Genomic DNA, 14,627 nt, shown 5'->3' with positions numbered 1-14,627 from the left:
GTCTCAGGATGGTAAGTTGGTGGTTGAAGCTATCCCTCTAGTGGTGTGGGAGCTGTGCTTTGGCAAAGTGGGTGGGGTCATATCCTTCCTGTTTGGCCCTGTCTGGGGGTATCATCATCATCTCAGCCTCCAGTATTTATGCTGCAGCAGTTTATGTGTTGGGGGGCTAGGGTCAGTTTGTTATATCTAGAGTACTTCTCCTGTCTTATCTGGTGTCCTGTGTGAATTTAAGTATGCTCTCTCTAATTCTATCTTTTTCTCTTTCTTTCTCTCTCTCGGAGGACCTGAGCCCTAGGACCATGCCTCAGGACTACCTGGCATGATGACTCCTTGCTGTCCCCAGTCCACCTGGCCATGCTGCTGCTCCAGTTTCAACTGTTCTGCCTGCGGCTATGGAATCCTGACCTGTTCACCGGACGTGCTACCTGTCCCAGACCTATTGTTTGACCATGCTGGTCATTTATGAACATTTGAACATCTTGGCCATGTTCTATTATAATCTCCACCCGGCACAGCCAGAAGAGGACTGGCCACCCCACATAGCCTGGTTCCTCTCTAGGTTTCTTCCTAGGTTTTGGCCTTTCTAGGGAGTTTTTCCTAGCCAACGTGCTTCAACACCTGCATTGCTTTCTGTTTGGGGTTTTAGGCTGGGTTTCTGTACAGCACTTTGAGTTATCAGCTGATGTAAGAAGGGCTATATTAATACATTTGATTTGATTTGACATAATAATTTCGGGGGATCACTTTAATAACCGAAGCACTTGGAAGTTATGCATGACGTTATGACATTAGGCCTATGTCAGATAACAAAATAGCAGCCTACAGTGTTACTGCATAATTAAAGTTGTAAGTTACACAGTTACATAGTTAACACTGTTAACTGGGTCGTTCATAGTGAATGATAGCTTACATTTCACATGAATATACAATTATTAGCTATTAATAAAGGCCTAGACTGGGCGGCAGGTAGCCTAGTGGTTAGAGCGTTGCGCCAGTAACTGAAAGGTTAGGTTGCTGGATCAAATCCCCGAGCTGATAAGGTAAAATCTGTCATTCTGCCCTTAAACAAGTCAGTTCACCCACTGTTCCCCGGTAGGCCATCATTGTAAATAAGAATTTGTTCTTAACTGACTTGCCTAGTTAAATAAAAAAGATGCGTTCCCTTTAAATATCCTTCGCTGCAGATAAGGTGAGTAGTGGTAGGCTACACAGCGCGGGTGGAGAGAGCGCGTTTTCTCGCCCATTCTCCATCCCCTGTCTCTTTGTATGCATAGCAGTGCCCGACTGCAGGTTTGACTAAGCTTTGTAGATACGGCTACACCAGGCTAATGGCTGTACTGATCATTAGAAGGACTGAGACCTAGGGTAATTAAAGCATGCCTTACCCCCAACAAAGCAGAGAACAGAGAAAGTGATGCAGATGCCAATGATTCGGGATCTGACACTGAGGAATTGCATAATCTGTCTCTCAGTCCAGGGTGATTCTTCATGCATGTCATTTCAAGTCAATGTCGGAAGATTCTGTTCTCTTTACAATGTATAAGGAGGCTGCATGGCTTGAATCCTCTCTATTCATTAAACTGCAGACAACCACAGACATATCCCCTTGCATGAGCATTTCTGTCAGCATTCTGCGTTTTACAAACTGTTGTATTCTATATACTGTAATAAATGATGGAGAAAATAATGTGATTTTTTATTGAGCATTTGTCAATTAGCCCACGCATGACTTTCAATTTATTTGTCAGGATTACCTTTTAATACGACACATGTAGTTGACTAGGGTTATTGTGACGAATCATGATTGCAGCATATAATTTTTTTCCTGCCTGGTAACTTAAACGTTATCCATCAGCACAATGATAACCCGTTAGTCTAACCCACTACCCATCTCTGTGTTCGTCTGCATCTTGTGGGCCTACTAATTTACTTTTTTTTGGTAATATCACACGTTGTAATACGCCTCCCCGCCACCTCCCCTGCTTGCTTTTATTTTTGCAGATGTTGCCACTGAGCACCATATGAGGACAGTTACCTTTGCGGCTGTCTGATGCGGGCAACGTCATAGCGGCTAAGGACACTGGATGCATAGAATTCTGCCGATCTTAGCACCTTTGGCTTTTACCAGAAGTACCATTCCTCCAGGTCGGAACCCTATCCCCTCCTTTTTTGTGTCAATCGCCATCCTACGACAACCTGAGCGAGGAACGAAGACGGGGAGGGGGAGGCGAGGACACACCCGCATTCTGTACCTCTCCAACGCCGGTGCGCGTGAGTGGTGATGCTGCAGACAACATGATGATCGTATTATTAACGGTCCCGAATAGGAAATAGATTCGTTTCTTCTTCTCAGGATCTAAATCACCGGAGGGATTAGCACCGGAGGGATTGTTGGCCACTGGCTATTTATTCCCTAATACCAAGTGACCAATGGGAACAGCAACTAACACCCCGTTTTCAACAAGGTGAATGCTGGTATGTAGCCTATGGTGTTGAAAACGTCTGCTATAACCTACACGACTTTCATTCAGAAAAGTCTACTCGACCTCTGCAGTGAAGGGGAGACAGTAGATGACCATTGAACAAAATAGCCCGTATTATTATTAGCTTCTGAGTATTTATCAACTGAATAGCGCTTAACAACAATATGCCTCTTTTATGGAAGATGCAAGAGATGGTGTAGAGGGCAGAGACAGACTATTTTTTCTATTGAAACGTTTTTCCTACTGCCGGTTAATAATTTATGGATGTTTTTGAATATTTCAGAGACAGTCACCATTTGAGACCAGTCTAAAATGCTCCAACAAAACTACCTTAAAGTGAATGATGAAAAAGTGACATCGAGGGCTTCTTGGAACAGAAAAAAAGAGTGCATACTTTTTTCACTATTCAGTTATTGGTTTTATATTATAAACTAAGGGGCAATCTGTATAGATTTGGTTCCTATATTGCAAAGGTACGTTCATGCATGATTTCACTGCAGGTGAATGGATATGATCCATTGCAGCAGATTATAAGGAGCTCATGCCCCGATTCATAAACTATATCTATGCTAGTTGGAAACGAGTTGGATCATTGAGCTCTGGGCATACACTACGTTTCTCCACATTTATAGTAGTTTATGTATGTTTTAGAAAGCTGAATACTTTGGTTGTAGCCTACAGAAGCACATTTTTGTAACTTTTATGCCATTGTTCCATTACAGTATAATATATGGCTTGAGAGGACAGACAGACAGAAAAACACAAATGCTATCAAATGAATTGCTTATGTTATATTATTTAAATTATCTCTGGTCTCTGTCCCTTCCAGACAGATCCATCCATGAGGTGAGCCAACCGGTCTTTACGGCATTGAACCCCCCTCCCTCTCCTCCACCCCCCTCCCTACAGTTTCCAGGCTGCAGGGCCCAGCCCCACTGAAAAGTGCAGGCGCCTGCTCCCCCCGCAGAATGACTGTAGCCACTGGTGACCCCTCTGATGAGGCGGCAGCACACCCGGGGAACCCGGCTGAGTACGACCCTGACGCTGACCATGAGTGCTGCGAGAGAGTGGTCATCAACATCTCTGGGCTGCGTTTTGAGACACAGCTTAAAACCCTCTCCCAATTCCCCGATACTCTGCTGGGGGACCCCAAAAAGAGGATGCGCTACTTCGACCCACTGAGAAACGAGTACTTCTTCGACCGCAGCCGAACCAGCTTTGATGCCATTCTCTATTTTTACCAGTCAGGAGGGAGGCTACGGCGGCCGGCCAATGTGACCCTTGATATTTTCTCAGAGGAGATACGTTTCTATGAATTGGGGGATGAAGCCATTGAGCTGTTCAGAGAGGATGAGGGTTTCGTCAAGGAGGAAGAGAGGCCCCTTCCTGACAATGAGTTTCAGAGACAAGTGTGGCTGCTGTTTGAGTACCCAGAGAGCTCAGGACCCGCTAGGATTATCGCTATCATCTCCGTCATGGTCATCCTCATCTCTATCGTAAGCTTCTGTCTGGAAACCCTGCCCATCTTCCGCAACGACGACGACGAACCGCACAGTGTCTTTGACACCAACACCAACACCACAATCTACTTCACGTCCACCTACTTCACTGACCCATTCTTCATCCTGGAGACGCTCTGCATCATCTGGTTCTCCTTTGAGTTCCTGGTGCGCCTCTTTGCCTGCCCAAGCAAATCAGGCTTCTTTGGTAACGTCATGAACATCATTGACGTTGTTGCCATTATCCCCTACTTCATCACACTGGCCACAGAGCTGGCTGAGAAACCAGAGGATGGCCAGGCCGGTCAGCAAGCCATGTCCCTGGCTATTCTCAGGGTCATCCGTCTAGTGCGAGTCTTCCGAATCTTCAAGCTGTCACGACACTCCAAGGGACTTCAGATCCTGGGCCAGACCCTGAAGGCTAGTATGAGGGAGCTGGGTCTGCTGATCTTCTTCCTCTTTATTGGAGTCATACTGTTCTCCAGTGCTGTCTACTTTGCGGAAGCTGATGAGCCCGAGTCACAGTTTGAAAGCATCCCTGACGCCTTCTGGTGGGCTGTTGTCTCCATGACGACAGTAGGTTATGGCGACATGGTCCCGACCACTATTGGTGGCAAGATTGTGGGCTCCCTCTGCGCCATTGCAGGTGTGCTGACAATTGCCTTGCCCGTGCCTGTCATCGTTTCCAACTTCAACTACTTCTACCACCGTGAGACGGAGGGCGAGGAGCAGGCTCAGTGCCTAGGCCCAGTCGCCAAAGAGGACTCGAATGAAGAGCTGAAGAAGAGCCGGAGCGGCTCCACCATCAGTAAATCAGACTACATGGAGATCCAGGAAGGGGTGAACAACAGTATTGAGGACCTCCCAGAAGAGAACCTCAAGACTCAGGCCAACTGCACTACGCTGGCCAACACAAACTATGTCAACATCACCAAAATGCTCACAGATGTGTAGCCAGCTGGCATTGTCCTCTCAGTGAGGTTGAGAGGTCAAAGGATGGGGCAGGTGTGTAGCCTCCCATTTCACATGTGCTGCTGGAATCTCAAGGCAATAGATTCAGGACGTATAACTGTACTCATCATTTCTTTATGATGAAAAACACCATAAACTATGTGCTCACTCCTCCCCTAACTCCCACTGCTAACTCCCACTGTTAGCGCCTCACACCTTGCCCTCATACTGACCTTCTGTCAGACTTTAAATCTTATAATCACAATTCTGCGTGTTGATGTCTGCATGGAGTTGGCTTTGTCAGTGTGACTATTCCAATAGTAAAATGACCTGCTCACAACGGTAGTACAAAAAAGAGGAGAAATGTAGCTAAAAAAGGTGATTTATCGCTTCCAGAATAACCCCACCACCAATCCTGCTTCAGCCCCCCTGCACCTGCCGCTACCCTGGTCTCCCTCCATCGTCAAAGGTACACTTTGCTTCCTGTTTGCGTGCTACAAAATGCTGCTTCCTGGAGCAAACTAAACAAACCCGTCCTGTGGTGAACTACTTGGAGATTACAGAACGTGTGAACATAAGGCGGACATGCTCCGTTGCTGCCCACTGGGCACAGACATCAGTTCAAAGTCTATTTTTGATTTACATTTGGTTGAGTTGTCAGCTAACGTGAATTCAAAATGAAATCAACAAAACATGTCACCATGTCATTGGATTTAGGTTCAAATTTGGGTGAAAAAAATACGAAATTCCATTACATTGAAGACGTCATTACATTGAATATTTGGGTTGAAGTGATGTGGAAACAACGTTGATTCAACCCGTTTTTGCCTGGTGGCTGAGGCCTGTCATGGCCTGAGCCTGAGACACACGAGGAGTGTGGTACTGTAGTAATCATTCACAATATATACGGGATGTAGGACATCCATCAGCTCCATAAGCTTTATAATGGTTTCACATCTTTTCTTCAGGAACATCAGTATCTGATGAATGACAAAAGGCCTTGACTTTTCACTGCTCTAGTCTTACATCGTTTATGTGTTTACTGTACATGGCAACGCAAGCCTCCCTCCTCCACTCACCTGAACCTGTCTTACTGCAGCTCTGAGGACAAAGTGAATGTCTCTTCCTCTTTCATTTTTACTTATTTACCACTTAACTCATATAGATAGGTAAATAGTTGTGACTGTAACCTGTTACTGTAGCTAGATAGGTACTGTAGGTAGTAACTGTAGCCAGTTGATTGTTGCATGGAGTTCTTATCTGAATGAGTATTCTCACTCACACAACTAGCATTGCTCCAAAGACACTGTTTATTGTCTTGCCCTCTATAACCTTCTATCATACATATGAAGGGATGTCGAGAGGTTATTATCTAACATACGTAGGTTACAATGGTGTCTGAAAGGATACCATGCCCCAAACCAGCCCTATAGCTTGGAGGATATTGTATTCCTTACATTTGACCTAAATGTAACATTCCATGTAGAGTTCATTGTCATAGTCTTGTTGCCACACCGCTGAGCTGAAAACATAGAGGTGTTTACATACCACCGACATTGCAGCTGTGCTGTAATTTGAGGTAAAATGCATTAGTTAATTAATTACAGCACCCATACAGTGTAGTTGCAGCATTAATCTCAGTTACAGACAGACTCGACTCACGGCTGCCTTGTTCAACTGGGTCCATTGTGTCTTCATGATGAACCATTGGGACGACTAAAGGGACATGTATAAAACGATGTTTCCTCCCTAAACTGCCTTTAAAACAAGTAGGCTTACTGAATGCTGCTTTCCTAGTGTTGCATGACCTCAATACATTCCTAGAAGCATGAATTGAAGATCAAAGATGCCTAAGAAAACTATTTAATACGATACCTATATTTATCTCATTATCTACTTACATACTTTAATCTGTGATAACAAAGCAATCTGGGACGTATAAGAAGGGGAATTTACATTCAGCTGACGATTTAGAGATGAGGATGACCATGATGGAGATGATAGCGTTAATCCGATAATCCTTGATGATATGCAGATCGTTGCTATGTTTGTTTTATGATATGAACAATGACACTTGTTTATTTTCAGCACTGATGGTGTAGCCCCGTTTCAGGGACTGTCTGTTGGACAGAGTGCCAAAGACATGCATGCCTAATACACTAGCGAGTTCACAGGAGAAGTGGAGGTACAGTAATATATCTATGGTAGTTGCATCCCTCAATAAGAAAATATGAGCATTATCTAAATATTATCATACTCGAAGGAGAGATGGTTTATATTGCCAACGGCTGAAGTATGTAGCCGTGTAGCAACTCTGAACTACAGAGTTCTAGGTCTCTCACGACATTTCTGAGTCTCCTGTCTTTCTACATCTTTTCATAGTGAACTTCAGGACACAGGAGAGTACTAGCAAAGCTGAGGATGTTTAGCCAGCACTAACAAATGGTGAAATGGATTGCATCTAATTGACCTTTTGGTCAATATTGGTTAGCATAGCCACAAGGATGTTAGCTTTTACTCTAATGTGTCTGGTCTGTCTTCTCATTTACGTTTTATGCCTAAATGTCTGCCACCATTGCCGCAATGTTTATTCACGCTAGATGGACAGAGGTGAGGTTCTTAGCTCCCGGTCCCTTCCTCTGTCCTCACCATGTTCCTTTCCTCTTTTGTGTCTTCAATTGGCAGTACTTTGTGCAACTGCAATCGCTACTTATTTTGGAGAGATGAAATGTGTTGGAAAGGAACTTGAATTGAAAAATAATCTGGGTCTGGAACCCTGCTTATTGATGCTTCCATTACTCTAACATGATGTTATTATGTTCACCCTTATTCTAGCAGTAACACTTCTCATCTAATACCAATGCACCACGCTGTCCAAAACACACATCATATACATCAACAGTGCATGATGTGGATAGGTACACCATTATGTGGTGTGTAAGTGTGTGTGTGTGTGTGTGTGTGTGTGCGTGCGTGCGTGCGTGCGTGTGTGTGTGTGTGCGTGCGTGCGTGCGTGCGTCTGTGTGTGTGTAAGTGTGTGCATGTAGAGCCCACCTCTGAATGTCAGAATCTTAGCTTGGTTGTACAGCTGCATTAAAGTGACAGCCATTCATGCATGTGTGCATAGTAAGACAAAACTGCTCACAGTATGACCAAAACAAGTCATAGTCTATGCATGCAAATGGTTTGTATTTTTTTAAATAATTTTTCTATTTGCTTTTTTCAATGGACAGATCTTCCCAAAACACATCATGAGATAGCATGCTTATTTTGTTTGAATTGGGCACACTCTGATTCAACACACACTCAAATTTAGCAACATATCAAAATAGAAACATTGTAGTTGAGTATCAACAGTTTGTTTACTAGATGCTCTGAGCACAACCATATATGGAGTATACCCATTTTTATCAATGTGCAGAATTACTATGTGAAAATCAAAAATGTATCTTTTGCTTTATAGTAATCATTACGAGACCGTTACAACTGAAAGTGTACAGAGGGTTTCACCAGCTAAAGCACAGTCAGAAGGATTCCCAACAGAAAATGCTCTCAAAAGTCTATGCAGAGATGAACTGTTGATTGGAAATATAAACACAAGGTTCAAACAAACCATGAATATGGGAAAACACAGAAATACAGAAAAGTAGAGCAGTTTCAGAATTGTGTTTTTGTTTCTCTGCAGATTCTGGGTTGGTTTGAATTTGAGTATTGTAAGCGATGATGAGTGCCCCTCCACTTTTACAGCGAAGCACAGGCCCCAATTAATTCAATCAATACAAATAAAGGAAAACTGCACTGTGTGTTATAAAACAAATGCTGAATTGGAGGTCATAAGTAACTGGGCTGAAAGTGAATCCATCCCACAAGCTGTTCGTCTCGCCAACATTGTCATTGAATATTAGTGTAAAACCACACCTGACCTGTCCTGAAAATACAGCATAAACACTCTGAGTGTAAAACCACACCTGACCTGTCCTGAAAATACAGCATAAACACTCTGAGTGAAAAAGCAGTTTGATTTTCCTTTTTTTGATTTGAATTGATTTAATTTGGGGCACAGTGAAAGCTTTGTACTGCACTGTATGGTTTACATCACCAACAGAGTAAACGTTCAAGTAGCTACACATGTAGTAGCTATTCAATCGACTGTTTATGCATGTGTATGTCAGAACAAGAGAGTGTGTTTCTGTGGTCTGAAAGTGAATGACACCGTAGAAACACAGCTACAGTATGTCTGATACAGTATAGCGCCTTCACCTTCAACACTGGCCTACCCCGACTGCAACTATCAACTTTGGTACAATGGACCAGATTTTTTTTCTATGAAAAGAAATGTGAGGAAAATACTGTACATAACAACAATGGATTATGGAGCCCCCAAAAAATGGACAATGTACTATAATGCTAAGTGAGGTCTGGATTTAAATGAGTGTGATCTGCACACTACAGGAGCAAAAAGACAATCTGTGGACAAGAAAAACATGTCAAACTAAAATGCATATAATCCTTCAAAATGACCATAACCATGATAACAAAGTCATATAAATAACGAAGAAAATAATCATTAAACCAAACTGTGTTTTGTGTGTTTTTACTGTGTGAAAGGCCTTTTTCCCCTTATCCATACATGGTGGTAAATTAGATACAGTGCATTCAGAAAGTAATCATACCCCTTGACTTATTCCACATTGTGTTGTTTTACAGCCTTAATTGTAAATGTACAAAAAAATATATGCATTTCATCCCTCATCTACACATAATACCCCATAATGACAAAGTGAAAAGAGGTTTTTAGAAATTGTGCACATTTATTGAAAATATAATACAGAAATATATAATATACACCCCTGAGTCAATACATGTTAGAATCAACTTTGGCACCAAATAGAGCTGTGAATATTTCTGGGTAAGTCTCTAAGAGCTTTGCACACCTGGATTGTACAATATTTGCACATTGTCATTTTTTAAATTGTTCAGCTCCTTCAAATTGGTTGTTGATCATTGCCAGATAGCCATTTGTAAGTAAGTCTTGCCATAGATTTTCAAACCGATCTAAGTCAAAACTATATCTAGGCCACTCAGGAACATTCAATGTCATCTTGGTAAGTAACTCCAGTGTATATTTGGCCTTGTGTTTTAGGTTGTTGTCCTGCTGAAAGGTGAACTTGTCTCCCAGTGTCTGTTGGAAAGAAGACTGAACCAAGTTTTCCTCTAGGATTTTGCCTGTGCTTAGCTCTATTCCATTTATTTTTATCCTAAAAAAAACTCCACAGTCCTTGCCGATGACAAGCATAACCCATAACATGATGCAGCCACCACCATGCTTGAAAATATGAAGAGTGGTACTCAGTGAAACACAACACTTTGTATTTAGGACATAAAGTTTATTTCTTTGCCACATTTTTAGCAGTTTTACTTTAGTGACTTGTTATAAACAGGATGCATGTTCTGTACAGGCTAACTTCTTTGCAGTTTGTCATTTAGGTTAGCATTGTGGCATAATTACAATGTTGTTGATCCATCCTTAGTTTTCTCCTATCACAGCCATTAAACAAGTCACCATTGGCCTCATGGTAAAATCCCTGAGCGGTTTCCTTCCTCTCCGGCAACTGAGTTAGGAAGGACTCCTGGATCTTTGTATGGACTGGATGTTTGAAGTGTAATTAATAACTTCACTGTGCTCAAAGGGATATTCAATGTCTATTTTACTTTATACATCTGCCAATAGGTGCCCTTCTTTGCGAGGCATTGGAAAACCTATCTAGTCTTTGTGGTTGAATCTGTGTTTGAAATTCAATGCTTAACTGAGGGACCTTAAATATAATTGTATGTGAGGGGTACAGAGATGAGGTAGTCATTCAAAAATCATGGTAAATTATTATTGCACACAGAGTGAGTCCATACAACTTATTATGTGACTTATTAAGCTATTTATTTTGACCATTGTGGGATATTGTGTGTATGCCAGTGACACAAAATCTAAATTTAATCCATTTTACATTCAGGTTGCAACACAACAAAATGTGGAAAAAGTCAAGAGGTGTGAAATATTTTCTGAAGGCACTGTATGTTGTTATTGATATATTTTCTGAAGGCACTGTATGTTGATATTGATATATTTTCTGAAGGCACTGTATGTTGATATTGATATATTTTCTGAAGGCACTGTATGTTGTTATTGATATTATTTTGTTTATTTGTCAGTGGCCATCTGAAATTTGAACATGAATTCTGGTATTTGATGCATTGCACCAGAATTAGCACAATTTTATCTGCAGTCTTTGATAAAACAATGACAAAATCTAAATTAAATCAAATGAATACACCCCAAAACCTGGACATAAATGATAGAAAGGTATGCATAGACATGAAATGAATTAAAAATAAAGACGATAACTCAATAAGTATTTTATTATATTTATGCCATCAATTGAATTAGATATGCATGCAAAAGTGTAATGGCTCTCACTGAGAATGATGGTTTGTATATTTCATGTTTGAGAGAGGGAATAATTGAATATTGTATTCAACATCTAACAAGGAATTAGTTTGCTCATCGATTTGAAGGATAATTTTAGCAGAACCATTGCTAGCTGTCTATGTCTATACAAATGCTGTGAAACGATCAAAGAGCGTTTTGTTGTTATTCTTAGTACATTCAGCGCAGAGTCTTTGTAGCCCTCAGCTGTGTGGAGGACATTTACAATGCCTCCTGGCATCTTTGGTTGCTTCATCCTTTAAAGTGATGATCCAAAGCTTTGTATAATTTCAGCCAGTGGTTTTCAAAGTACTGCTCACGAACCAAAATGGGTCCCCGAAAATTATGCACAATTGTGTGGTACGTCATCCATTTTGTATGATATGTTACGTCGTACAATATGTTACAAATTTGTAAGTGCATAAGATCTCGGACTGCATCTTTAAGGAGCGAGAGGGGGGGAGAGAGAGAGAGAGAGAGAGAGAGAGAGAGAGAGAGAGAGAGAGAGAGAGCAGAATGTACTATTAATAGCCTTTTTGTTGGAGAGAGAGATGGGGAAAGAGAGGGAGGGGGTAGGAAAGAGCAAGATATATGGGGGAGAGAGAGATAGGGGTGTGTTGGAGAGAGAGACACGAGCAGGAGAGGAGAGGGAGGAGAAGGAGGAGGTGTATATTCTTTAAGGAATCATTCACCGTGGACTTTCTCTGACACTCGTTTCCCAGTCCACCATCTCATGGTAATTAGGGAGGAGGCTGAGACAGACTCTAGTTGATATTTGCATTCATCCGTTTCCAGGACTCTTTCTCTTTCATGGGAAAAAGAGGAGCAAGATAGAGAGCATTTGTCAGGCTTGTGAATTCTGCCACGTCAATTTAGAGAGAAACTGGTGTTTGCTGCAACCAGCTGGCAATTAATCACAGCTCTACATCTGGGGTCCCGTCATAGTCTATTCATATTCTATCTCGCTTTCCAATTTGTATTCCATATATGGTGGGTTTCTATGTCCTCTATAGAATGATTACTGTCACCAAAGTATTCTAATATGCCATGACATTTATGAAGGCTACCTGTGACAAAAGATCCAAATTCACATTTTATATGAAACAAAACGTTTTAGTGCTGCACTACTTAAAACACTGTGCATTGGAACTGCAGACATACATCTCTCTGCTGAAGTCATTAGTTACAGTGCAGTGCAGCTCTGCACCATGGCTAAAAGGAGACACAGGAAGAAGTGGAGGCCAGGGAGAGACAGGGGGAAAGGCAGGGAGAGACAGAGGGAAAGGCAGAGGGAAAGAGATAGGAGAACAGAACCAGGAGAGATTGAGAGACAATGAGAGTAGGGCAGGGAGAGACCGAGAAAGGAGAGTAGGGCAGAGAGAGACAGGTGGGAGGGAAGCAGGGAGAGACAGAGTAAGGAGAGCAAGGAGAGACAGGTGGGAGGGGAGCAGATTGAGGTGTGGTGAAACAGCCTGTGCTCACTGGCATCTCTCCCCAGGATAGGAGATCACACGACTGGGGCAGGTGGTCACGCTTATGCTTTGCCCTAGTGTCAGGGATAATCGTGTGTGTGTATGCTTATTCAGTGTGTGTCTACCAGTGTGTGCATGTACTGTATGTGTGTGCAGTGTGTGTGTATGCCAGTATCTAGGTTTCCATCCAATTGGTGACAGATTTTCATGTGAATATTCTAGAATCTGCATGAAGAAAATATGCAAGTGGTGTGTTTTCCACCAAACGGACATGTTGTGAATAGAAATCAGTGCTTGATGGCGCAGTGCACACATTTTTTTATTTTCGCAAAAATGTTCATGTACCAAATAAAAATCTAACGCTCAAAGTGTTCCAATCGCATTTTCAACTCTACCGATAGTTTTGTCACAAATTGTTTCCTACTCTGGTCTAGGCACCTGCGCTCTAGCCAACAGCTGGCAGATACAGTCAGGGTAGGCTGTGCAGCTAGGCTAGTCTACTTGACAAGATTAGAATATTTTTATTTGTAAAACGGACATCATGTCACCAGAATAAGACCCTCAATATTTATTGGAAAGGAGCATCAAGAGCACTTTCCCCACCCTGTAACTTATTTAATCAGTAGCCTAACAAAGTCGTGGTAGGAGGACCACACACCATATCATCGCATGACTCCAAGTTTACTTTGATACTCCTCTCCAACCTTTCAGGGCTGGGTGTCTCAGGCTCTACACACTGTCAGATTGCATCCTACTTGGCAGGCCGTTCCTACAAGTGGAGTGGCTCTGTGTCTGCACCACGTACTCTCACTACTGGTGTCCCCCAGGGCTTGGTTCTAGGCCCTCTCCTCTTCTCTCTATACACAACTCACTAAGCTGCTCTTCCTCCAAGTCCTTTCCATCACGGTTGACAACTCCACAGTGTCCCCCTCCCAGAGTGCAAAGAACCTTGGCGTGACCCTCCCTGAACAACACCCTGCCATTCTCTGCAAACATCAAAGCTGTGACTCGCTCCTGTAGGTTCACGCTCAACAACATCTGTAGAGTAAGACCGTACCTCACACAGGAAGCAGCGCAGGTCCTAATCCAGACTCACTACTACTGCAACTCGCTGTTGGCTGGGGCTGGGCTCCCTGATTTTGCCATCAAACCCATGCAACTTATCCAGAACGCTGCAGCCTACCTTCTCAAGCTCTTCCATGTCACCCTGCTCCATTGGCTTCCAGTCGAAGCTTGCATCCAATACAAGACCATGGTACTTGCCCAAGGTTGCAGCAAGAGGATCTGCCTCTCCCTACCTTCCTTCTATGCTCAAACCCTACTCCCCAACCCGAGCACTCCATTCTGCCATCTCTTGTCTCTTGGACCTCCCACCCCATAGAGGACAGCAGAGTCCCTGCCCATCTTCTGAATACATCTGACACCCCACCTCTACATCTGACCTCCCCCAGAATTTTTGGGAATTAATACCTACACTTTTTTCCCCTTACTAGATTTGACTTTGCTGATAGCTTGTTGGGGGGAAATGTACTTACTGTGACTGTGATATGTGGTTGTCACACCTAGCTATCTTAAGATAAATGTACTAAATTACAAACATTTTACCCCTGGACGAACCGTGCGGCCCCATCTCTGTAGCTAGTACACTGTATTCAAACTTTGGTAATGCTTAATTTTAAGGGGTCCTTATTATAGTATAATTGCATGTGTAATTACACTGAAACAAGCATTTTAGTTCATT

The 14,627-nt window shown here is 42.6% G+C and overlaps 1 protein-coding gene across 2 annotated transcripts; it reads left to right on the top strand.

The window, feature by feature from the left end:
- The first annotated feature begins 1,823 nt into the window (after positions 1-1,823).
- On the top strand, positions 1,824-9,257 carry LOC109865666 (potassium voltage-gated channel subfamily A member 2-like). 2 transcript variants are annotated; one of them, XM_020454145.2, is made up of 2 exons: positions 1,824-2,465; positions 3,313-9,257. In XM_020454145.2, exon 2 carries the CDS (start codon positions 3,452-3,454, stop codon positions 4,934-4,936), a length of 1,485 nt encoding a protein of 494 aa, XP_020309734.1. In that variant the 5' UTR covers positions 1,824-2,465; positions 3,313-3,451; the 3' UTR covers positions 4,937-9,257. The 2 variants fall into 2 exon arrangements, with proteins under 2 accessions (XP_020309734.1, XP_020309651.1); XM_020454062.2 differs by having other exon boundaries at positions 1,824-2,475.
- Positions 9,258-14,627: the final 5,370 nt, after the last annotated feature.

This window comes from Oncorhynchus kisutch, linkage group LG1, assembly GCF_002021735.2.
Source record: "Oncorhynchus kisutch isolate 150728-3 linkage group LG1, Okis_V2, whole genome shotgun sequence".
In the NCBI taxonomy this organism is placed as follows: Eukaryota; Metazoa; Chordata; class Actinopteri; order Salmoniformes; family Salmonidae; genus Oncorhynchus; species Oncorhynchus kisutch.
This window is presented reverse-complemented; position numbering and strand designations above follow the sequence as displayed.